General features: G+C 32.1%; 4 protein-coding genes across 4 annotated transcripts; 1 reads left to right on the forward strand and 3 right to left on the reverse strand.

The window, feature by feature from the left end:
- Window positions 1-111: 111 nt before the first annotated feature.
- On the forward strand, window positions 112-14,632 carry PPL_09797 (IPT/TIG domain-containing protein; the record flags this gene model as incomplete). The annotated part of the gene is made up of 12 exons (XM_020580587.1): window positions 112-205; window positions 763-1,557; window positions 1,628-1,885; window positions 1,944-2,390; window positions 2,467-3,835; window positions 3,892-10,130; window positions 10,195-10,713; window positions 10,791-11,048; window positions 11,128-11,379; window positions 11,453-12,406; window positions 12,434-12,790; window positions 12,894-14,632. The coding sequence occupies 12 exons, from the start codon at window positions 112-114 to the stop codon at window positions 14,630-14,632; spliced, it is 13,281 nt and encodes a 4,426-aa protein (XP_020429174.1).
- Window positions 14,633-14,845: 213 nt separating this feature from the next.
- On the reverse strand, window positions 14,846-18,016 carry PPL_09798 (uncharacterized protein; the record flags this gene model as incomplete). Its single annotated transcript, XM_020580588.1, has 5 exons — window positions 14,846-15,294; window positions 15,355-15,661; window positions 15,732-16,736; window positions 16,804-17,043; window positions 17,114-18,016. 5 exons carry the CDS (start codon window positions 18,014-18,016, stop codon window positions 14,846-14,848), a joined length of 2,904 nt encoding a protein of 967 aa, XP_020429175.1.
- Window positions 18,017-20,718: 2,702 nt separating this feature from the next.
- On the reverse strand, window positions 20,719-22,981 carry PPL_09799 (bZIP transcription factor; the record flags this gene model as incomplete). Its single annotated transcript, XM_020580589.1, has 2 exons — window positions 20,719-21,967; window positions 22,080-22,981. The coding sequence occupies 2 exons, from the start codon at window positions 22,979-22,981 to the stop codon at window positions 20,719-20,721; spliced, it is 2,151 nt and encodes a 716-aa protein (XP_020429176.1).
- Window positions 22,982-23,808: 827 nt separating this feature from the next.
- PPL_09800 (SDR family NAD(P)-dependent oxidoreductase) lies at window positions 23,809-25,794 on the reverse strand (the record flags this gene model as incomplete). The annotated part of the gene is made up of 4 exons (XM_020580590.1): window positions 23,809-23,820; window positions 24,155-24,354; window positions 24,446-25,168; window positions 25,737-25,794. The coding sequence occupies 4 exons, from the start codon at window positions 25,792-25,794 to the stop codon at window positions 23,809-23,811; spliced, it is 993 nt and encodes a 330-aa protein (XP_020429177.1).
- Window positions 25,795-27,255: the final 1,461 nt, after the last annotated feature.

The raw sequence follows: 27,255 nt of genomic DNA on the forward strand, positions 1-27,255 counted from the left end.
CTATCAATTGAAACGAATAAAAATTTTGTAAATTGTAAAAAATATAAATTTGCTTTGATCTTTGCCCCAAAATAATCAAAACACAATTTTGATTTTCACCGAAAAAAAAAGATGATTTTTATTTTTGCCTACTTTCGAAATCAAAGATCTAATTTTGGTATGAATATCAAAATGAATATGAAAATCAATACTGCAAGCAAATTTCGTTTGTTTTAGGTATATGAAAATAACCATCTTAATTAATTTTTTTTCAAATTTTTCATCATCTGATCTTTGCTGACTATCTCGCTCTTTCGATTACCAGGAACATTGTACGGTTTCATAGAATTTTAAATATTTTTTTTAATACAAAATTTAATGTGATTGATTTTAAGATGATTTGCAAAAAACCGAGATTTTTGATATTACACAAATGCATGAGTCAATCAAAAACCGTAGATTTTAGAAAAGACAAAGTTTGTTTTAAATTTTATTTTATTTTATTTATTATTTAATGATTTTCTCTACAATTCATTTCAAACTTATGATTAAAACAAAAGTAATGAATTTAATTTTTAATAATCAAGTTAGAAAACTAAAATGAAAGATTTTCGATCATCTCATTTATTTTTCTCTCTTTTAATTATTTTTCATTTTCGTACGATATTATTTTTTTATTTTTATTTTTTTTGACGATCAAAAACAATTTTTACTAATTTATTTTTTATTTTTTTCAATCAAAACCGAAAAATTTAGATATTAACAATGTTTTATCATTGGTAGTTCCGATAACAAATGTTACTCCATCACTTGCCGCCATCATTTCAGAACAAATAACAGTGATTGGAAGTAACTTTGTATTATCAACTAGCATAACAATCAATACAACTTTTATATGTGATACACCGCAAACTATTAGTAGCACCCAAATTATTTGTAATGCACCTGCACTTCCATTTGTTGGAAAAGCCATTGTTCATGCAAGAAATCCACCTTTAACCCCAATAAAATCCACTGATACCGGATTTATCATTGATGTGGGTCTACCACCTGCACCATATATCAACAGTATTAAACCAAATATCTTGACGAATCGAGCGTCGACGAACAGTCTTACGATCACTGGAAAGTACTTCATGCCAGATGTCAATGTTTTGATCAATAGTACATATCCATGCAATCTCCAAGTAAAGGCCACCGAAACATCTTTAATTTGCCAATATGCAGCTGTTCCAATTGGAGGTACCAATTCGATGTATCCAATAACAACAGTTAATTATGGTGCAAGTTCAGATCCATATTACATGAAATTCGACTTGCCAACCCCGGTTTTCGATGTATTCGATCAACAAATCCTTATTGAAAAAGATGTTACTTATCTATTCAAAGGTTCTTTATTTGTTTGTGATAAAGTAAAGATTTCCCTAGATGGAGATTTCACTTATTTTACTATTCAAAATTGCAATCCAAACCAAGTATTTGCTAAATATAGTACTGCTAAGACACTCAAAGGCCAATTTCCTGCTATTATTTATAATGATAACGTCGCTTCTAACTCTAGAGAAATTACTTTTGTTCGTATGATATTATCATTATCCTTATTTTCTAAAAAAAATTCATTTATTTATTAATTATGATTCATATTTAGCACCAAAACCTATTGTGGAGAGTGTTAGTGTATATGGAATGTCTTATAAACTTTTTGATGGCCAATTGGCTGTGTTTGGTACAGGATTTAGAAGTGATATTACAAGTGTAGTATTTGCTAATTCGTATTGTACAATAAAGGAATTGACTTCTACAAAAATCCTATGTCAATGTCTTAAAGTAACAAATTATGGATATTTTCAGCTCCAAGTTTATAATACTGGTGCTGGATCTGTAATTTATCCTGTTTTATTGAGATGTAAGATATACTTATTAAATCATCTGATAGATACTTTTACTAATTTAAATTTCCAAAGCAATTCCAACAATTACATCATTCAGTCCAAATGTTTACCAGTATGACCAAGTAACTAATTTAAATATTGTTGGTGATGAATTTAATACAGGTCTCACCAAAGTGTATGTTGGAGATGTACTCTGTGATCCTGTGAGCATAACAAGTAAAACTCAGCTTACCTGTCGTTTTCCACAGATACAAAAAACTGGACCCACTCCAATCTTTGTTAGAAATACAGGACATGCAGATTCAAACATTGTTTATGTTGATTACCGTCCACCATTTGTATATATAACTTCAATTTATCCCACCACAATTTTGAATACAATTGATAGTTTTATTACTGTCAGAGGTCAAAAGTTTACTTCATCCTCCACCTCAATGTTGACTCAATTGGATATGGCACTCATATCAGAAACTATATTTTCGAATTCATCTCAAATCATTGTAAAGGTTCTAGCCAGAAGTATGAGTGGAACTTGGAATTTGACAGTGTTTGATGGTGGAAAGTCTTCAAATCAGGTTCCTGTTCAACTTCTCAGTTCGGATGTCAAAACCTACAATCACGTCAATCACACCATCTAGTACATTATACACCAAAGCCACTGTTATTTCTATCGTTGGTACCGGCTTTATCGATGGGGTCACCAATGTATTAGTCGATAATGTATTGGTAACATGTTCTGTTACAAACACATCGGTGGTTTTCACCTCTCCACTCTTGAACAAAGTTGGAACTTTCAATGCTGTTGTGTATAACGGTGATAGAGCTATCAATTCTACAAGCACTATCAAATATTATCCACCAACTCCAACTCTCACACAAATTTCACCAAATTCAGTTGAAATCACATCAGGTACAGCAATAACTTTAACTGGTACAAACTTTATTTCAGGAATATCGAAATTACTTGGAAATGGTGCAACCATTCAAATGACAAGCATAACATCAACCAGAATCATTTTCAACTCTCCAACCAACACAGCTGTAAATGTTGTATGTAAAATTTCAAATGCAGTTGGTTATGATTCCAATACATTATCACTTACATTCACAACAGTGAAACCAGTTGTTACCAGTTTTTCACCAGTTAATGTAACAAATATCCAATCGACCAGTATAATAGTCAAAGGTTCAAAGTTCGTTCCTTCATACACAATTTCAGATGCTATTTTCGATAATTCTAAAGTGAGATGTACCACTTCAGTTTCAAATCCAACAACTCTCACAATCACCTCACCTGTAAAGGCTGAAGTTGGACCAAAGATATTCATGATTACCAATGGAAATTTGGTTACGAATATATCAATCAATTATGTCTCACCACCTATAACATTGACTTCGATCACTCCCAATTCAATGATTGGTAATATAGAACAAGTGATCACATTAAAAGGAACTGGATTTGATTCTAGACTTACATCGATTGATCTTCCAAATTTCACATGTCCATTCTCATTTATTAATTCAACTGTTATCATTTGTAAAGCTGGAAAATCAACCAACTATGGAATAAAGTCTTTAAGATTGAAGAATATCAATGAATATTCCCAATCAATATACTTTCAGATTGTGGATCCTCCAATGTTTGTGTTCTCAATAGAACCAAAATATCATCTTACATATGAACCATCAACAATAACCATTAATGGTCTAAACTTTCGCCCAAGTTCAGTTATTATTTGGGATGGAATACATATCGTTCCAGAATTTGTTTCAGAGACAAGGATAATTGGAAAAAAACCTTTTTCAACCTATTCTGTCGGAGTTGTTCTCATCACTACTGTTTTCGGAGGCTTTTCAGCTACTCTTCCTATTTATTATGTTAATAAGCCAAATCTCATAAATGCTTCACCATTACCAATTTATTACAAATTTCCAACAAACTTTAATTCTTTATTAAATCTTATGTAAGTAAAAAGATAAAAATCTAAATGAATATCTATTCTAATAACTTTAAATTTAGAGGTGAATATCTCATTGATGAAATATATACAGGAACAAAAACAATTGTTACTTTTGGAAATCAAAATTATACTCAGATTAGTGATTCTATGACTTCAATATCAATTTATCCACCAGTAGATCAATTAAATTTCATCGATGTATTTGTTACCACCTATGGTCAATTTGTTTCAAATACTCTTAGGCTACCAGTCGCTGTTGCACCACCATTATTTTCAAATCTAAATCCAAAGATTATGGTGAACGATGTGAGTTATTCTTTAACAATCACTGGATTAAACTTTTTGAGTGGAGAAACAAATGTATATTTAAGTTTTGGAAAACTATCATGTTCAAATACTTTTGAAACCATCATATGTTCAGTACCTCCAACAAATTTTTATGGAAGCACACCTGTCACCGTCGAAATGATGAAAAATAATTATACTTATGGAGCTATTACATTTAGAAGACCAAACACCATAATCGATACAATATCTCCAAGTCAATTATATTTTAATACAATAAATCAAATGACAGTAACTGGTTCCAAATTTTATGATGGCTCAACTTCCATCATTATTTCAAATCTCAATGCATTTCCAAATCCATCTTACTCGATTTCAAGTGTGACTCAAAATCAAATTATTTTCGATTTAAATCCATTTACCAAGGTTGGAACATATTCGATCAGTGTTAAAGTGGATGGTTCATTAAATACAAACAGTAACTCACTGGTTGTTGATGTAATTCCTGGTAAAATTACAATTAATTCGATCAATCCAAATAAACTTCAATATGGATTAAGCAATCAAGTTGTCACTCTAAAAGGTTCAAACTTTTATTATGGAACTGTTATTCAATTGGATTCTGTGAATTGTCAGATATTATCACAAACTGAAGATACTATTTTGTTTTCAGTTTCTGAAATCACTTATTTTGGAAAATCAGATTTTGTTATTGTCCAAAGTCCACAAGCAGATACACTGTTTAATATGGAGATAGATGTTCCATATCCAGTTATCAATAGTATGAATCCATCAAATCCATATTCTTATCTTGGCAAAGATATCGAGATAATTGGTTCGATTTTCACTCACACCATCTCTGTTACTATTAATGGAATTAATTGTTTAACCATTCGAAATTCACTAAATTCCATCACAATTACAACACCAAAGTTAAAATCAGGAACTTATCAAATGCAGATATTCAATACTCCAGAGATTTTCTTGACAACAACCATCGAATTTATCGATTCAACACCGATCATTGAATCGATTTCACCAATTTCAGCAAGCATCAATGATATGAGTATGACAAATAGTATGATCACAATCATTGGTTCACAATTCGTCAACAACTATTCAATCATCAAAATTGGATCCTACCAATGCGAACCAAGATATATCGATGAAACTCTAATTCGTTGTTTGATGCCAGAGGTCACTGTTGAAGGTGAACTTTCAGTCAATGTCAAGAATGGAGAGATGATATCAAACACATTCCATATTTCATACATCAATTCACTTCCAATTACATCTGTGACGCCTAAATTCGTCAATTATAATCAATCCAACGATATCACCATTACAATCACTGGATTTAATTTCAACAATCTACTTGATAGTCAAGTATTTATTGAAAATAAATCTGGAACAAAGAATCAATGCAATATTCTCACAAAAGAAGATGAAATTATAATTTGTCGATCTCAAATGATTCAATTTGGAAAATACCAAGTTATCTTATATTCGAAAGAATTACATTCAATTCCATCTGATTTCAGTATTCTTGATGATTCATTGGCTTGCAAATCAAATTCTGGAAAACAAGTATCATGGTGGTTCGCCAAGAAACTTCCACAATCACAATCATACATCTATGCTGACAGTGATTCTCAAGATATGATTTATCTTTCTGATATTTCCTCAATTACAAGCAGTTTGGCACTCACTTTGAACCAAATCAAACTTGATAGCAATACACACAATGGATATGTTGTTTATAATGATCATCCATGGTTTGATGATCTCAGTGGACAACTTTCACATTCAGTTCAAGGATATCCAATTGGTCATTCAGGAGAACTCAATAAATCACTTGGAAAAGGTATTCTTGTTGCTCAAACCTATTTCAACTCAACATATTCACCTGGTTTCCACATTAAGCATTCAATGGAAGGATTCCCAGTTCCACTTCCAAATGGATTGTTCAAAACACCTTCAAGTCATCCATCAAGTTGGATTCCAAACGATTATCATTTGATTCCAAAACAAGGTGATGATTATTCACTTGGTCATTCATATATGTGTCATTCATTCATTGATTCATCTGATTTTGTGAATGGAATTCAATCATTGAAACCATTCATCTATTCATCAAACAGATTCACACCAACTTCTACAACCAACATATTCTCATCACTCTTTACTGACAGCACAACCAATTCATTCACAAGTAAAGATTGGTCAAAAGGATACTTTATTTCTGCTGGATTCAGAAATGATATCTTTACACCAACAAGAATTCAACCACTTTCAATCACATTGCCATCGAAATTTAAGATTCCATCAGGTGCAAATGCAATCACTGATGTAAAGTTACCAACTGAATTTATCATTCAAAATAACATTCCGACCAAGATATCACAATGGAAATCAGATATCGATAAAAGTTATATTGCATTCAATGATACACATCTTTGTCTTGGTGATTATTCATCAAAGACATCGTTTGGTGGTGGAATTGCAGTTTGTGTGATCAATCAATTCTCAAGTGAATTCTTTGTTGAATCAATCTTCAAATATCAACAACAAAATTGTTCGACTTCCAAATGTGAAAATCAAATTCAAAATCAATTCTTCATTTCAATCAAATCAAAATTATTGTTGGACAATACCTATTCAAGCAATAACAATGATTTACAAATGATTTTGAACAACATCGATTCAATTTTACCCAATACCAAACTCAGTGTTGGAGATTCAGGATGTTTTGGAATATTCTGTCCAATCACAGCTCCATACTCTGAAATCAAAGTAAATCCAACAGATTCAGTTGGAATATTCTCATTCAGAGGAAGTTACACACCTATTTTCAATTTGATACTTCAAGATACAAACAGTTCAATCACAATCAAATCCAATGGATCTCCGATATCATATTCAACATATAATATCTCTGGATCATTCACTGCAAAGACCAATGGTAATATCCAAAGTAATAATATTATCGTTGCATATAAATTGATCCAAATTGTGAAGAAAGTCAGAGATAATCTTGGATTTGGAACACTTGGAAATATTGAATTGATTTTAAATGGCAATGGTGTTGCAATTCTAAATCAACACAATGATATTCCAATCAAGATAGACAGCAATACACTTGATGTTCAATCATTATTCCGTGCAATCAGTTATGATTTGATTTTGCAGTTAAATAGTGCAACTTCAAGTGTCGAACTTCCAGAATTGAATTTCGATTCATATGAACTTTCAAAATCATCAGCATTGTTGGGAGGAATGATCAATTTCATTTCAATGAAACTCAGACAACTTTCACTTCCAAATTTACCAATTTCAATGATTCAATCAATGAGAGACAGAAATCAACAATTGATTGATATTGAACATTTCACAAGTTCAAGAATGTCAAGAAGAAATGCAATTTTATCACAAGGTTGGATCACATCATACCTCTGGGATTTGGTTGATCAAGAGAATGATGATTATCTCAATCCATCATTCAGAAGACCACCACACAGTGATAATAATTATGGAAATCAAATTGATTTCAAATACATTCTCCAAACAATTCAAAACAACTCTTTGAATTCAGATATTCTCATATTTTCAGAACAATTATTCAATATTCTTCCACTTTGGAACACTCTCACAATTCCACATGCTCGTTCCATCATGATCTATAACAATATATTCGAATGTAACGATTGTAAAGTTGATAATCCACCAACTGTCAGCAATTCAACAGATTTATCAAATATATTGCAATCCAAAGGTGTTTGTAAATCATCGATCGATAACTTAATTATGCCAACGATCGATGAAGTTCAATCATTTGTTTCGTTTTGGTCATCTTCTTCAACAAACAATTGGAATGACAATCAAGGAATATCAAATATCTATTCATCTTCATTCGTTTCACTCTATAACAATTCATTGTTATTGGAATCATTGATTCAAGTTGCAGATCCAACACTTTGTGAATTCCAAATCGAAAATGGATATCCAGTCACACCAAAAGGTTTGGAGATATTGACAAGAGTTTTGGTCAATCAAATCAACATTGCCAACAAAATGATCAAATACAATGAAGTTTCAACATATTTTGTCAAAACAGAAACAACCAAAGGATTGACAATCATCACATACAAGAATTACCTTTGTGCATTCGATATTGTTGATGAATCATCATTTGACAATGGACAAGTCTTATCACTTTGTCCATCAGGTCCAATTGTGACATCGATCACTGGAAACACAGGACCAACACATTCAAACAACAATGCAATCACTTTGATTGGTCGAAAACTCAGTGAAACTGGAGTCCAAGTTCAAATTGGATCAAAGAACTGTTCAATTCAAAGTCAATCAGATTCTCAATTGATTTGTCAAGTTGGTCAAGGTGTTGGAACATTACCAATCATCTATTTCAATGTTAACACTAAACTTCCAAATGAAACACCACTCGATAATTATGTATTTCAATTCAATCAACCAGTTATCACTTCATTATCAACCAACAGTCCAGTTAAGACCTATGGACAAAAGATCACAGTTTATGGAAACAACTTTGGATTCACCAATGATGACACAACTTTATTTGTTGGAGATATTCAATTCAACATTGAAACATTCTCAACATCTGGAAACTCAGAACTATTGATTTTCACATCGAATGGAACTGGATACGGTAACATTGTTTCTGTTTATGTTGGAGACCAAAATTCAGAATTGAATAATCAATTCACCATCGATTACAATGCACCTGTTATCAATTCAATCTCTGTCGATCGATCACCAACCTATGGAGGTGGAGCGATGACAGTATCCGGTACTTCATTCGGTCTCTATGGTGATATATCCATTAAAATTGGAAGTATTGAATGTTCATCAACAATTAGAATCGATGATAATGCAGCAATTTGTATAATTCCTCCACATGTGGCAGATCACCATGTAACCATTGTGGTTGGTAACCAATTCTCATCGGAAGGACCAATGTTCAAATATGACAGACCAGTGATCTTTGAAGTTTTACAAACAAACAACACACCAACTTCAGAACCAAGTAGTTTTTGGATTATTGGAAAAGATCTTGGACCAAAAGGTTACGAATTCCCATATATTTCATATTTTTTAAACCTGACGGTTGTCGAATGTGATGATGATTATACATGTTATTACAATAAGACTTACACTGACGAAAATGACAATGACATTCCAATACCAACAGATCCTTACCATGATGGGTATTTTGATGCATATGTGGCAATGAATTCATCATATCGTTCAGTTGTCAACTTTGATTGCATTCAATGTGTTCTCAATCCTGGAATTGGACATAATATTCCAGTGAATATATCATATTATGAAATTTTCTCGAATATCATCAATGACTCACTCTCATTCAATCGTCCAACGATTTTGAATGTCACTGAAAACCAAAGTAATACAGATGGTGGAGCATTTATTTCAATTATTGGTTTTGATTTCGTTCCAAATGAAATCAATGAAACAATCGATTATTTGACAACAAATCCAGCATATACTTATAATGACGAGTATATTTACAATCTTGAAGGACCATTGACATACAGCAATGCAAGTATTGCACAATATCTATTCAACAATATTACTTTTGTCAATTCAACATTGGTGACTGCTCAAATTCCACCTGGAATCGGTGCAAATCACACAATATCACTTTTCATTGGTGGTCAAAATTCAACACAACTCTTCAACTTTTCATACAATGCTCCAAATATATCATCGATTTCATATTCAGATACAATTGGTCAAAATATCACATTATCAGGTTGCAACTTCGTTCCCAAGAATGTTTCATCTGGAAATTCAAGTTTTGTTTTGATCAACGGAACTGAATGTCAATCACCTCAATGGATTTCATCAAACACAATCAATTGTACTGCTTATCCAGGTATTGGAAAGAATTTAACATTAACTGTATCGATTGGAGCTCAAAACAATACTGACAATACAACATTCTCTTATAATCGTAAGTTTTTCTTTATAAATTTGATTATTTTATTTACTAATTTAATACTATCATGAATATTTAGCACCAAACGTAAATAATGTGACAATGAGTAAAACAGATGGTGAGATTATTTCGATTATCGGTGATAATTTCGTTCCAGCCAACATTTATGCTTTCAAATCAAATGTAACGATTTTCAATGATCTTTGTGATAATATTAACTGGATCAATGAGAATAATATTACATGTACTGCTAAAGCTGGAATTGGAAAGAACTTAACACTTTCTGTTATTGTTGGAGACCAACAATCAACCAATAATAATGTAACATTCTCATATTTACCACCAACCATCAAGAATAATGTGACAACCGATACAAAAGGAGGTTCAGTTATCATTGAAGGAACCAACTTTGTTCCACAAAACATCGAACCAAAGAATTCAAATATTACGATAAATGACAACAACTGTCAGAATATCGAATGGAGAAGTTCTTCCTCCATTAAATTTGATGTACCACCAGGAATTGGAAATAATCAAACTTTTGTTATTTTTGTTGGAAATCAAACAACTGATCAAAAACATTACTTTGACTACAACAGTATGTATAGAAATTAATTCTAATTATTTGTTAATGAAATTATTAATTTTAAACTTTTTATTATTATTTCGAAATAGAACCAAAGATATCGAGTATTTCTAAATCCAAAACAGATGGTGAACAAATTACTTTGGCAGGTACAAACTTTGTGCCACTGAATGTTGAACCAAGAAACTCTAATCTTACAATTGGAACTCAAGCATGTAATAATATTGTTTGGAGTAGTGATACTCAGATTCTTTGTACGATTCCAAAAGGTATTGGAAAGAGTTTGAATGTAACACTTTTTGTTGGAAATCAGACCACTGAAGATAAACCAACTTTTGATTATATTGGTAAGTTAAACAAACATCCACTCAATTTCAATCGATAATTTAATTATTTTAATTAATACTTTTTGTATTTTATGAATAGCACCTTCGATTAGCAGTGTAACGAATTCAAAGACAAGTGGTGAATCAATCACTCTTCAAGGTTCAAACTTTGTTCCCGAAAACGTTGAACCAAAGAATTCAAACATCACAATTAACAAGAATGTCTGTAAAGATCCAGTTTGGACAAGTTCATCACAGATCATTTGCACAGCACCATCTGGTATTGGAAAAGATTTAGAATTATTATTATTTGTTGGAAATCAATCTACCACAACCAAATTCACCTATAAAAGTAATGTATTAAATTTGAAAAATGAAAATTAACTATTTCATATTAATATCTGATTAAATATATTTTTTTTTAGTTCCAAAATTGGATGATACAAAATACAAAGGAAATCCATCTGGAGGTGATTGGATAATAATCAAAGGTGAAAACTTTATTCCAAGTGATTTCGTTCAAGAAGTCAATCAAAAAACACAAGATAGTAACAATTCAGTATCGATTGCCGACAAACAATGTCAATCAGTGGAATGGGTAGACTTTAACACTGTTAAATGTCAGATTCCATCTGGAACAGGTAAAGATAAGAATATAAAGGTTACTGTTGGAACTCAGAGTTCAGAGAACAATCAATTGTTCAGTTATAATGCTCCTGTTGTCGAATCTATTTCTCCAGATAATGGTGAACAATCCTCAAAGAAACAAGTCACAATTAATGGAATAAACTTTGGTTCAAATCCTACAGCCACAATTGGAGATGCTGGTGAGTGTCAGAGTGTCGTGGTTCTATCAAAGTTGAATGACAAAGAAAGAATTCAATGTAATGTTCCAGAATATAATACAAATGGTGCACAAATCGTTAGTGTAACATTGGATGGTCAGAAATCAAATGAAACCAATGTTAAATATACATACAATGGTGATCCAAAGATTGATTCGATTTCACCCACCTCTGGATCTGTCGATGGTAACTTTGAGATGACTGTTTCTGGAAAGAACTTTAAGAATGGCGATGCAACAGTGACTGTCTACTTCAACTCGAAATCGATTACACCAACATCTAAATCAACTGATACCATCAAATTTACAGTTCCTGAAGGTGGAGGTACCAGTATTGCACTTTACATCAAGGTTGGCAATTCACAAAGTAACACAAACAATGACTTCTCATATGATGCACCAAAGATAATATCGATCACACCAGATGAAGGTCCTTATGACCAAGAAACATCAGTCAGTATCTCTGGATCAAATCTTGGTCTTTCATCTGATTCCTCTTCGACCACAATCACAGTTGGTGGAAAACCATGCTCAAGTATTCAAGTTTCATCTTCATCATCAGTGAGCTGTACAGTTCCCAGAAACGAAGATGAAGGAGAAGTATATGTTCAACTTACTTTCAAATCTCAAAGTGCATCCACAACATTCAAGTACACCAAAGAAGATTCAAGTAGCAGCAGTGATAGTAGTGACAGCAGTGACAGTAGTCATGGTAGTGAAGGAAGTCACGAAGATTCAACTACCTCAACCACAGCATCTACTACTGGTGGAGGCACTGATGGCGGTGGCCCTGGAAGCACTGGAGGTGGTCCTGGTGGTCCTGGTGGTCCTGGTATTGCACCTCCAATTTTCCCAGCGATTGGAGGTGGGGATGATGATGATGGAGACCATACAACTGGTGGTACTTCCACAACAGGTGGTACTTCTTCGACAACTTCCCACAACCCCCACAAGCTCCCTGACTTCTGGTGGTACAACATCCACAAGCACCTCGACAACTTCTACTACTGGTGAATCTACAGCAATAACAACCGGGGAACCAACAACAGGTTATCCAACCACAACCATATTGACAACTTCTACAACCGGTGGAACTACAGATGTAGTAACAAGCTCTGCAACATCAACAACATCTACTACTATCAGTACAGACTCAACCACCGAAAGTACAATCACAACAAGCGGATCAGATAATTCCACCACGTCAACAACTGGTGAATTTACCACCACTTCCACCTCTACCACTTCCACAACTGGTGAAAGTACAACCACCGATGGAGAACCCACTTCCACATCTACCACTGGTGAACCAACAACAGTATCTACCTCCACCACTTTGACCACAAGTATAGATTCAACAACCTCGACTACATCTGATTATTCTACTACAACAAGTGGAGATTCAATTACGTCGACCACAGCATCTACTACTGGTGGAGGCAATGATGGCGGTGGCCCTGGAAGCACTGGAGGTGGTCCTGGTGGTCCTGGAATTGCACCTCCAATTTTCCCAGCGATTGGAGGTGGAGATGATGATGATGGAGACCATACAACAGGTGGTACTTCTTCAACAACTTCCACAACCTCGACAAGCTCCCTGACTTCTGGTGGTACAGCATCCACCTCAACAACTGGTGAATCTACAGCAATAACAACCGGAGAATCAACTACCTTAACACCAAACACAACAACTACCTCTACAACTTCTACAACGGGCGGAACTACAGATGTAGCTACAAGCAACTCTACAACATCAACAACATCTACTATCAGCACAGATTCAACAACTGGAAGTACAATCACAACAAGCGGATCAGATAATTCCACCACTTCAACAACTGGAGATCCCATTTCCACCACTTCAACAACTGGAGATCCTTCAACAACCACTTTTACCACAGCCGGAGATTCATCAACCTCTTCTACTTCGACAACAGCTGGAGATTCGACAACCACTACAACAAGTGGTGATTCAACAACCTCTACTACTTCGACAACTAGTAATGATTCAACGACTTCGATAATATCTGAAGATTCAACAACTTCGTCATCAGATTTAACAACCTCTTCTAATTCGACCACTGGTGGGGATTCAACAACAGGTTCAGCAACTTCGACAACAAGTGTAGATTCAACAACCTCTTCTAATTCGACCACTGGTGGAGATTCAACAACTTCGACAACAAGTGAATCAACAACGTCTATCCCCACTTCAACCACAGGTTGGGATTCAACAACATCATCCACTTCTGGTGATTCTACTACAACAGGTGGAGATTTATCAACTTCGACAACTGGCGGTACAAACACCACTGGAGAACTTACTTCAACCACTGGTGAGGATCCTTTGACATCCACCTCTACAACAAGTGGTGATTCCACAACCTTTACTGATTCATTAACCTCTACCACAACTGGTGATTCATCAACCTCGGCTTCATCTGGAGATTCATTAACCTCGACAACATCTGGTGATTCCACAACCTCTACTACATCTGGAGATTCATTAACCTCTACCACAACTGGTGATTCATCAACCTCAACAACTGGTGAAGATTCCACAGCTTCTACAACTGGTGAAGATGTATCAACTTCGACTACAAGTGGAGATTCATCAACTTCTACAACAGGTGTAGATCCTTCTACATCCACTTCTACCACTGGTGCAGATTCAACATCCTTGACCACAACTGGAGATTCTATTACCAGTTTCGATTCATCAACTTCGACAACAAGTGGTGATTCAGTATCAACAAAATGAAGATCATTCTTCAACCATCTATATTAACTTCAGCACCATTGACAGAAATTGAATTAACCAAAATAAATAATAGGAAAAATTCAAAACATAATGTGTCTTAAAACGAATATTAAATGCAAATTTGCTTTGATAATTGTCACAATACTTTCGGAAGTTATTGTGTTGTTTTTTTTGTTTATTAAAATTAATATATAATATAAATAAGTAAATTAATTAAAACCTGCTATTATTTATAGATTGTCTCATTAATCTTGATTCTCTTCTGATTTTGAGGAAAGTGGCGATGGAATGTCTCTTCCATATGAGGACAGCGGTGGAGATGGCCAAGACAATTGAAACAGAGACTATTGTAGACATAAGAATAGTTCTACTCTTGGTATTACTGAACACAGAGTCATCGGTGGGTGTACATGAATCAGCACTATTGACCAACATAGACATTGACGTCTTTCCCGAATCAAGAGTAATGCACTTGTTGTCAACGTCTTTCTGTTGTCCGGTAGATGGGTTAAACACTCTGATATTGACAGTACTGAAATTACCAGAGAATGATCCATATCTCATCATTGTAATACTTCCAACACTAGCCAACTTGTCTATATTCTCTTGATTCAAAACAATTGTTAGAGTACCATTGAAACTCATATTCTTTCCAACATGTACTATAAATTAAATATTAATATTTAATTAAAATGATAAAATAATTAAATTAAAATACATACTTTGAGATATACTTTGATTATTATTATCAATATCAATATAGATATTGGTATTTGAATTGATTTGTTGGTTGCAGTCACCTGTGATGTTTAAGGTGGATGTAGTATTCTGAGAACCAAGAGAACCTGACTCATGGTAGAGATCTCCATCGACAGTGCTACCAGCAGCAAACATCGATCCACCTTTGATAAACAAAGTACCAGTGGATATGGTAGAGTTATTTAAATCAATATGTCCAGTTTGAATAGAGAATTGATTACTTGACAATTTAGAACCATAGAAATAAGCTTGACCATTATTAATAAATTGCTAATATGATAAAAATAATAAAAAAATATTAGTATCTTTTAATATTAAATTGCCAATATGTTCAACTTACATCAATTACATTATTAGTATTTTCCATAAAATGGAATTGACCAAAGTTTTCAATAATATTGGAATTGTCATCGCTAGTAAGACTTGAGTACAACTTAACGGTTCCGCCTACCAAATTATTGAATACAGTGTTACCACCTATGATTAATTTACCCAAGATATTCAGTCTATCTTCATTACTAAGAGTACCAGAGTTTAATGTGAGTTGTCCATTTTGTTGAAGATCAAATTGACCGTTCTTGATCTCCATTGACGATGAAGAAACACTTAAATTACCACTGACAGATACTCTTGAGTTATTGGACAGTAAAAGTGAAGATCCCTCTAGAATATTGAAAATACCACTGATTTGTTTCTCTCCGGATGACAGTTGGACCAAACTTTGGTTACACAGAATACTACTAAATGCACTTTGTAATAGGTAACCACTGATGCTTAATGAGCCATTATTAAGATTAATAATACTTTGCTCAGTCATATTTAAGATTGACAATGGGTCAATGTTTAGAGTGGATTGGAGTAGTGATAGTTTGGATTTTCCGGACATTGTACCTTTAGTTCCCACCATTGACAATGAGGAATCGGTGTCGGTATTGATTTTAGATTGATCCGAGAATGAGAATGGCTTATTAAATAATATATCAGAGTTGGAAACCAAAAGAATAGATGAATCTTTGAAATTCATTGATTCACCGTTGTGATTGAATATTGATTTTTGACTGACTGCAAGTGTAGATTGGTCAGCTGCATTCACCACCGATCCAGAATTGATGACAGTATTCTGTTTGAGTTGAATTCCGGATTGATCATTCAATGAGAGTAGAGATGAACTGGCCAAACCAATATTTGAATTTAAAAATGATAATAAACTACTGTCTTTCAAGGAATGTCTTGCTCCATTCATGCCAACTTTACATGAATTTCCATAAAACTTAGAAGTACCAGAGCTTTGGAATTGAGAATTAATATTAACATTACTATTTGAAAAATTAACCTCTGAATCACTCTACAAAAAAATTAAAAATAGATGTTAGTCAATTGTTTTTAAAATATAAAACAATTAAACTACATACTGAAATATCCATTGATTGTGGAGATAGATTGGAAGTTGTATTATCAATACTGACAGTACCTGAAATCGAAAAAACTCCATTGCTATTTGGAGTATTGATGTCACCATTCGCAATATTGAAAGTTGCACTGTTTGTAATATTTAAACTATTAATTGATAATGATGATCCAGTAAATTGATTGTTTGAATCAGAAATGAATGAATTTGCCTTCATCTGACCATTTTTTCCAATCAAAGAACCCTAAGTTCCAAATAAAAAATAATAAAATTAATATTTATAAAATTTAAAATGAATATAATTTGAAACTTACACCAATATTCTTTAGTAAATTAGTTAGAATATTTCCTTCGGAATAGGCTTTGGAATTTGAATTGATTGAAAATGAAGATGTTTGGAAGGAACCGTAATTGTTAACACGCGCACCATTGGATAGATTGGTGGAGTTTGGTGTGATGTATTTACCGGTTTGGTCAACGTTGATATTAGCATTGTCAGAATCAACTCCATATGATGTAAAGTCAGATCCAGTAATATTCAAGCTTGCATTCGATGACATATTAATTCCGGAATAGATGGAAGTGGTAGCATTAGCCAAGATCGATCCACCCACATTATTGAAATCATCGCTGTAGATTTGAGTATCGTTATTGACAAACAGAATGCCAGTGGCTGACAAATTGAAATTTTTAGCTTTGATTTTCGATGGGAAAATGGAGGCAATGAGTCCATCTACATTGAGCGCAGGAGTATCTAAACATATGCCCAAGATCAGCTGACATTTTACACCAGAGTTTTGGCCAATTGAGACACTGTCGTTGACAACCGTCGGAGAAAGCAACGCCGTTGCACCATTAACAAGCTCTCCTAAGCTAAAAAGCGCTCCTCCAAGAAGAGATATTGGTTTTTTTGCATTTAGTGAAGTGGATCCACTTCCACTAGGCGAACTTGATCCACTGGTTGAACCCGATCCACCAGGCGAACTAGATCCACCATTTGCCTGTGTAGGAGGTTGTGTGATATTTATTGTACTGACAAAAGACAGATTCTTGGTAGGTCCCTGTGGAGGAACGAAACTACATCCATTCTTATTTTCGATTTGTAATATATTCTCTATAACTTTGGTTGCACAATCTAGTGCTTCTATGACTGATTGATTGGTTAAAATTAAATTGAAATAAAAAACTATGATAATCGCTAATAATGTTTTTTTCATTTTTGTTTTAGACTTTTTTACAAATAAATAAATATCAAAATTCTGCACACAAATGGAATTTAATAAATAATTTGAAATAAGTTTAATATTAATTAAATATGATTATTGCTATTACTATTTTTAGTATTATTATCCTAACATATCTTTTTTATAAAAAAGTTAAAAACAAAACAATATAAAAATCTATTATTTTTATTATTTAATAAAACTTGGTTGATTTAGTTTATTAATGAGATATTGAGTGAAAATCATTAAATTGAAACAATTGGTTTTTTTGATTGGTTGGTTGGTTGTCTTTATTGGTACTGATAAGAAAATAACTGTCCTGTTGTTGTTGTTATTTTTATGATTATGATGTTTGACTGTTGAAAAAAAACAGTAATAAATTAAAATGGATCACAAAAATATTAAAGTATTGCAAAATAAAGAAAAAGTCTTTTAAAATAAATAAAATTTAAATAAAATTAAATAAATAAATAAATAAATAGTTAATCTAGTTTGATATTTTAGTACTAGTATGTTTATTAAAAGTTAAAGATTTATTTGATGGATGTTGGTTGATAATATTGATATTATATTATTTTTATTCAATTTAATTGTGATGTTGGAACATGGTGGTGGTTAGTTTGTGTGTTAGCGTGTGATGCACTTAGATAGATTTATAATAAATGGTAATTTTATTATTAATCAATATCAATGTTTATTGTGAAGAGAAAGGAAAAGGAGAGAATCACTAAAGAATAAAAAAATAAAAAAAAAACAAAAATATATCAAAATCAAAAAGAAAGTAAGAAAGAAGTGGTTTGATTGCTTTATCAAATTTTTTTGTATACTAATCAACAACTGACCATATTAACTTTTGCACCATTATTGATATAACTATTAGATAATCATATTTGCAAAGAGGAGCAAGCACTACTATAGTAGAGCATGATCCATCAATTCAATTGACCATTGGAAAGTAGATGTTGAAATTGCCAAGAAGGAAGAACACATTGTGTGTGTGCTACCATAACCAATCAAACATACCACACACACTGCACATAATTATATAAAAAAAGAATTTGACCAAGCATGTGTATGGTTATAAAATAAAAAAAATATGATAATTTTTAATAAACAACACACACAAACACACCCCACACCAACTTTTATTGATATAAAATGTATACATGTAAGTTTATAAAGTTAGACAAAATGTGTTTGTTTTATGATATGTTATGTACTGTGTGGTTTGTATAATTATATAAATAATTGCAATTATCACGCAATCCAAATTATATCTTTTTGAATTACATATGTATGTGTGTGTGTGTGTGTGTTTGATTGATTGATTGTTAACAATGTACATATTGATTGATTAATTAAATTTAAAGTATTTTTTATATTAACCACTATACACATTTAATAAATATATATATATATATACTCTACATTGTAGTAATAACAATAATATCTTTTCTCATTTTCAAAGGGATTATTATAAACAACAAGTAATGAGAACAACAACAACAACAACAACTTGTTGTTAATCAAGAACGAGATAGTAACTCTACATTGCTAACAATAATAGCGCTAAACACACACTAATATATGTATTCATTTTACTTTAAAATAATGAATATCAATAGATCTCTTTTGAAAAAAATGAGATAGCATATTCTAACTTCATATTATTGATTTGTTTTGACTTGATTGTTTGGATTATTACAATAACAGTACTACTACTTTTAACTAATTATAAAAATAGATTGATTGTGATTGATTGATTGATTGATTGTGAAACAATAACAATAAAGTGTATGATAATTAAAGAAAGAAAGAATGATTGATTGTTGTTGTTTTTTCCCAAAACATATGCCCACAACACACGATTTATTACTGAATAATAGGTATGATTAATTATATATTCTTACCTATTACATATGAAAGATATGCTTGATTGATATAATTGATTAATTAGGTGTGTTGATTTGGTAAATTCCAATGTTGTTACCAATTTTAGAATTATAAAATCAATCAATCAAACCATCAAATCAATTGATCAATCGGAGATGCTAGATTCTTATTGTCATCTTATAGTGTGATACTATTGTTGTAACATAGGGTAAGTAATTTGATCATTGTAACTATTTTAAACATTCTCCATCCAAAAATAACAATGATTTTATCATTTTTGAATAAAACACATAAAATTTTATTCTATATTTAAATAAGTATCGGGAATTGTTGATTATTAAACGATTTATTGTCAATTATTATTATTTATTTTTTATGTGTGTCAAAAAATGTAAAAAAAAGATTGAATATGAAGTGAAAAGATTGATGATCCCGTTACAGAAGAAAAAGTGCTTGCTTCAAACTTGAACCATGACTGACCTGAATATCTTTTGAATCGGTTGTAATTTCTAGAACCCATGGCACGGCGCTACCTAAAATCTAGGTGATTCTCTGCGGTACATCAGAGATGCATGAACCCTTAATTTCCTCTTCTCTCTCAATCTCTTCCGATCTTCTTTCAATAGACTTCTCCTAATACAAGATATTAAAAAAGCAAAACTTATAAAATGTTTAATTTTTAATATTTAATTTTATTTATTTTTGAAAATTAATACAAAAAAAACATTATAAACATATCAAAGTCGAATAATAATAATAAATGTACACATCTTTGTTCACGTTGTTGGTGATATTTGAATAAACTAATCCAAATTATCAATATGTTTATGTGAAAAAGTGGGTTCTTGTTTCTGTGGTTGTTGTTGCTGTTGTTGTTGAGTTGAAGAGGATGATGATGCACTATCGAGATCCAAAACACTTGCAACAATCTTTAATGGTTGTCCGTTGTTTGCGCTCATCAAAAGTTTTGAGATCTCATTGGAACCATTCTCGAATATTCTTGAAGGGAAAAGTAGTTCTACATCGACATTCAACTCTTTGTAGTTGAATTGTTGTTGCTCGTTACCGTGTTGGCCGACCATCGACTCGTCGTGTGACGATGGAATCGAATGGTTGTTGGATCCGTCTGGCGAAGTGATCTTATAGTTGGAACGGATGGAGATCTTGACCGACGAGTTGTTTGGCAACTGTGGAATATCACAGATCTCACCATTGGTGGATTCAGAGTCTGGATGAGTAGAGTGGAAGTGTTCGTGTTGAGACGATGGCAAAGTTGGGATTTGTGGTTCAGTGACGGATGCTGTTGCTGGCGCAGTCATCGATGTCGATGAAGTGGTGGTGGTGGTAGTTGTGGTGGTAGTAGTCTTGCGCGATTGGTCGTTGTTAACATTGTTGTTATTGTTGAAAAGTTTCATGTTGTTGTTGTTTTGTGGTTTGTCCAAGACGTTCTTGATGATGTTGTTGGCGTTGTTTGGGTTGTAACTGATGGTGATCTCGCCGTTGGACTTGCCTTGCCAGTCGTATACGTATCGGCTGTCTATAACATTGTTGAAGGGCTTGACCATCTCTAGCTGGTCTTTGGTTGGAATGGAGAAAGTGGAACGGCCAAAGTATGGCGAGGCTTGGAATGGATGAGTGGTGGAACGAACAACGTTGCTCGCGGAGCTGACACCGTAGTATCCGTTGTATGGTGAGTTTGTAAAGAGAATGACCAAGAACAACAAGAAGAAACAAGCCAAACGCTGTCCACCGGCAACAGTTGGAATACCGGCACCGATAGAGAGGAAGCTTGACAAGCTCGATGATGATGAACTGCTCGAGGCACAACTATCATTAAAGTATGGTTGTGGGGCAATAACGTGATTGTTGTTATTGTTATTTCTTAGCTCTGCCTTGAGACGTCTGATCTCCTCCTCAAGATAATTGTTCTTGATGGAGGCTTCCTTGAGTTTAGCTTCGAGATTTGAAGTCTTGACATTCTCCTCTTTAAGCTTCTCCTCAAGGTCTTGAAGATTTCTTGATTTTCTCTCTCTTGATTTCTGAGCAGATTCTCTATTTTTAATTTTTCTAGAAAGATAATAAAAAAAAAAAAGAGGAGTTAATAACTTATTGTTTTATATATTTTATGTAAGTTATGTTATGTATATATATATATATATTTTACCTTTCCTGTGATTTAAGAGAACTTGCAACATCTTTTGATATTTTACCAGAGAAGAACTTTACACGGTAGGCTTCAAACTCTTTGGATGAGATCTCGAGTTGAATGTTCTTTGGTAAGACAGGTCCGTAATTAAAGTTTGGATCGAATGAGTTCTTTCTCTTCTTTGATGGACGGTTGGCACGTTCGGAATCGGATTGGTCTGATTCGTCGGCTGAAGAGTCAGAGTCGTCGGCATCTTCATTGGATGAAGTTGGTGAAGCGGTTGCTGGTGACGAGACATTGTTGTTAGTTGTGGTGGTGACGGTAGTAGCCATAGCATTAGTTGGGGTTGATGGAATATTCATGCTTGGCGAGGATAGCACATTGCTAGTGTGATCCATTGGCGATGAGTAATCCGATGTTGGTTGTTGTTGTTGTTGTTGTTGTTGCATATTGTGAAGTTGACCATCGATTGAAAAGATTGGTCCACTTACAATATCGTTGGGTTGAGAGTAATCAATTGAGTAATGATTTGGTTGTGTAGATTGTTGTTGATGATTGTTGTTACTATTATTGTCATATGGTTGGAATACCTGTTGTTGTTGGTTGTTGTTTTGTTGTAGTGGAAGTTGTTGTAATGTTTGTGAAGATACAAGTGGTTGATAAAAGAAACTATTGTTGTTGTTAACTGTGTTGTTGTTACTGTCAATATTGAATGATAAATCGGGTAACGAAGAATAGTCGATTGTGTTGAAACCAAAGTTTGATCCACTGTTGGTCAAGTTGAAGTTGTAGATATTGTTATTCAAATTGTTAAACAACAGCGAATTGTTTTCATCTCCAAGACTTCCAATTTCGAAATCAGTTGTTGCACTGTTGTAGGCTTGCTCCTCAAGAGGAGTTCCCAATTGATTCCAATTCATAATTAATTAAATATTTAATTGATTACTTTTTGTTTTTATTACTATTATTTCAATATTTTATTATTATTATTTATTATTATAAAAAAGAAAATAAAAACAATTAATTGATTAAAAAAGATTATTTATTTTTTTTTAAGTGTTAAAAATAAAAATTTGATTGCAATTTGAGCAAATTATTATTATTATTTATATAAATATTTATTTATACAAGATAAGATAGAAAAAATAGTTGAATGACTGGATTGGCTAATACTGAAATAACAAGAAAAAAATTGAGTTAACTTGAAGCAAAAAAAAAAGAAAAAGAAAAAAGAGATACTTCAAAAAATAATATTGATTAAATTAAAAATAAAATATAAAATAAACTAAAATTGTTTTTTTTTTTGATTTTAACACAATTCTTGGTTCTGACTCACTGAGGAAATTGAAATTTTGGGGTTATTTTTTTTGGTGTGCTATTAAAATAATTAAATTTTAATTTTTTTTTCTCATTTTTTTTTTTTTAACTAAAGAACCTAAATCGACGAGAAAAGTTGGTTTTTTTTGAACTTAATTTTAATTTTTTTGTTTTTGATTATTTATTTTTTGTTGCTGAACTTATTGGTTTTTGATAGAAATCGAGCAACGTTCCTCTTATTATTATTAATAAGATCACAATGTTTTGTTTTGGTTTGGTTGCCACCTAAATAATAAATATCAATTCTTTTAGTAAAAGAATTGCAACATATCCTTTAAACCATTATTGTAGTAGTTGGCCCAAGAAACACATGCTTTCATTAATTAGCATCATTATAACTATAAATAATGCTCTTCAATTATTCCCTTTTTTAAATTTTTATCTAAAACAAATAATAATTAGGTGTCAAAATTTTATAGTTTGTTGGTGTTTTTTTTTCGTTCAAAAAATAAAATTAATTGAAAAATACTTGAAATCTTCTTGAAATTTGATTCACTACATTGATATTACTAATTTGGTTAATATATGTTTATTGTTAGATCTTTTATATGTTTTATTTAAATGTCTTATTTTTACGTGTATATAAATAATTAAAAATTAATAATGCTAAAAAACAATTGGTTTTAACTTTAACGATTCACAGTTTGATTAGATAGATATTAAAAAAATCTTAATTTATAATTTTATTGTATTTTTTTAATATTTTTATGATTTACAATTCTGTATTGTTCCATATCTTTCATTAGATGATTCACAATGAATGCAATGATGACTGTCATTAAATTTCCCCCCAAAAAAATGCGTGCCATTTTTGACAGGAATGCAAAAAATCCACTGTCAACAACAGTCATGCCGAGTCTGCCTACACACTTAAACATAATATTAACTACATCCACTGGTTCTTGAGCTACAAGTCCTTTTTTTGAAATAATAGTTAAGTTTGATTAATATTTGTATTGGCTACTTTTTTTTTTTTTGTTTGTTTTGCTTTTGTTTTGCAAACTTACTTAGGAAATTGAGTAATGCAAGTTTTGGTAGTGGGTCGAATATTTTGGTTCTTACGTAACCTGGTTGAATTGCAAGTATGTCTATGCCGTGTTGCCGTGACTCAATGGAGAGAGACTCTGCGAATGAGGTTAGCAGTGCTTTGCCAGCGCTGTACATTACAGAGTAGGGCGATGGACACACCGAGGCAGACGACGACGTGAATACGATAGCTCCACGCTGCTTCGAGTGCAGCATTCGCTTATAAAAGTGGTCGGTCAGCCGAATGGCGTTGATTGCATTGCAATTGAGATTGTCGAGTTTCGACTCCACCGTGCTCTGGTGGAATCCCTCCATCGCTATGTAGCCGGCGTTGTTGAATACCAGCTGGACATCGATGTCGTCGGTTGCTTTACGGACTTCTCTGAGTAGAACATCGTTGTTCTCACGCAGATCGACCACGACAATACGTGTGTCGACCTTGTAGAGTGTCTTTAGATCGCTAGCCACCGCTTGAAGACGAGCTTCGTCGTTGCTCACCAACACCACCGATATCTGCTGTTCAGCTAGTTTTCTAGATATACACTCGCCAATGCCCGAAGAAGCACCCGTTACAATAGCCCATTTAGCATTATACTTTGTTCGAAGATTTTGTACTTTTAAAAGAGGAATCAAAACATAAGGAGCTTTAACATGTTTATAAGAATATATAATTGAAAGTAAGAAAATAAAATAAGTAAATTTATCTTATTTGTTTAATTAAAAGAACAGTAACAATAAACACACAAACAAAATCAAAAATCAACTATATATATCTATATCTATTTCTTTTTTTTTTTTTTGTTTTAATCAAGATATAATATTACTATATATGTATAGTTATCGATAACCAATAGATATATAAATAAATTTGGAAGAGGAGTAACAAATCAATCAAATAATGCTTTTTTTTGTTGTTGTCATGATATGATAAGTCGATTGTTTGTGTGTATGTAGAAGTAGATGCCTACTGATGACTAATTTGGTGTTGTTGCGTACTACCAAGTTAATGCATGCTAATGAACATGTGTTTGGTTTATGTTTAAAACATAAACACACTCTTATTGGAATATTGTTATTGTTATGTGGATGATGTTCAACAACCTCATTATCATCATAACTATTATCCAAGCAATAATAGGTTATAGTGCACTCGGTAAGAATAAATAAAATAAAAATATTAATGGAAATGTGTTTTGACATCAATAATAGCAACTTGATACCAAAATAAAACTCCAATGAAAAAACAACAAAACACAACAACGATAAACTTACTTATAAAATACATAACTGCTGTTGCGACAGCCAACAACAGAATCTCAAAAGTGTACATGACTTATTTTGGTTTTGAAATTTCAAAAAAAAACTAACACACAGTTTTTAATTAAACAACCAAAATTAAAAAAAAAAACTTAACATTTAATTTTAATTAATTTATTAATATAAAACAACAAAAAAAAAAAGAAAACAAACAAACAAAAAAATAAAAAAAATAAAATAAAAGGTAATTCAAAGAGAGATAGATACGAAAGAAAATAATCAAATTCAATATCATATCTGACACACACTCTCGCACTTACCACACCACACATTTCAACATCTGACACACACACAACTTTAATTTAAAAATATCATTCATTATTTCTGTGGTATTATAATTTATATATATATTTATTTGTGGACTATATTCAAATAGTCTGTGTAAAATTTTTGATATAATTTTAGGTGGTATACTAGTAGGTACACTTCTAATTACATGAATTATATAGGGTATTGTAATTTTATAACTAAAAAAAACCAATTGGTATTCAACAAATTTATATATATCTTATAGAATGTATTGAAAAAACCATATTTATATTTTTTGTTTTATATTAATATAATAATAATAATATACCCAACCAACTGACTCACACACGCGTACACCACATCTCACATCTCGATGTTCATTTTGTAATATTTTAATGTGTGGTCGATGAAATGACCAAACTAACTAAACTAATAAATATATATATCCAACCAAAAATCATTATTATACCATTCCATTTAAAATTTATAACAAATACAATTGTGTTGTTGTTGTTTATTATATATTATCATTTCAATATTTGTTTTTTAATTCTATTTTTAAATAAATTTTTGTTGTATTATATAAAACCAATAAATTGTCAAATTAAATTATTAATAAAATAAAATATATAGATAACCTACGTGACATAACATCAAAGAAGAGAGTGAGTGAGAAGAAGTAGAAAAAGAAGAAGCAGCAGCAGAAGAAGAGATCAGTGCTAACCAAATAATAATAACAATAATAACAATAAATAATAGTTAATTCAAAATATAGCGCTAAGCTTTTGCTAAACCAGTCAACGAATCCAATCACAACACTTACTGACCAACGCATCAACAACAACAACAAACCAAACAACAACAACAATTCACCTACATTTAATATTTTGACCTATCAGTGTTCAAACAACAATAAATATCTAATTGAGATAGTGTGCTTGTGTGTTTGAAATAGAGGTGAGAAGAGGATATAAAAAAGATTAGTTAGATAGGAATTGGAGTGGAACACACGATAACAATTGTTGTCAATTTTATTGTACAACTACAACAACAACTATTACACTAATAGATACAATCAAATCACCAACTTTACTTTGTTAATATCTACAACAAAATAACACTGAAAGCAAGCAACCAAACAAACAAACAAATAAACATAATAATAGACAAGTTGACTGAGAATACGATAATTTATAATCAATATCCTAGATAACCGTAATTTAAA

Source organism: Heterostelium album, assembly GCF_000004825.1.
Source record: "Heterostelium album PN500 unplaced genomic scaffold PPL_scaffold11, whole genome shotgun sequence".
NCBI classification, from domain to species: domain Eukaryota; phylum Evosea; class Eumycetozoa; order Acytosteliales; family Acytosteliaceae; genus Heterostelium; species Heterostelium album.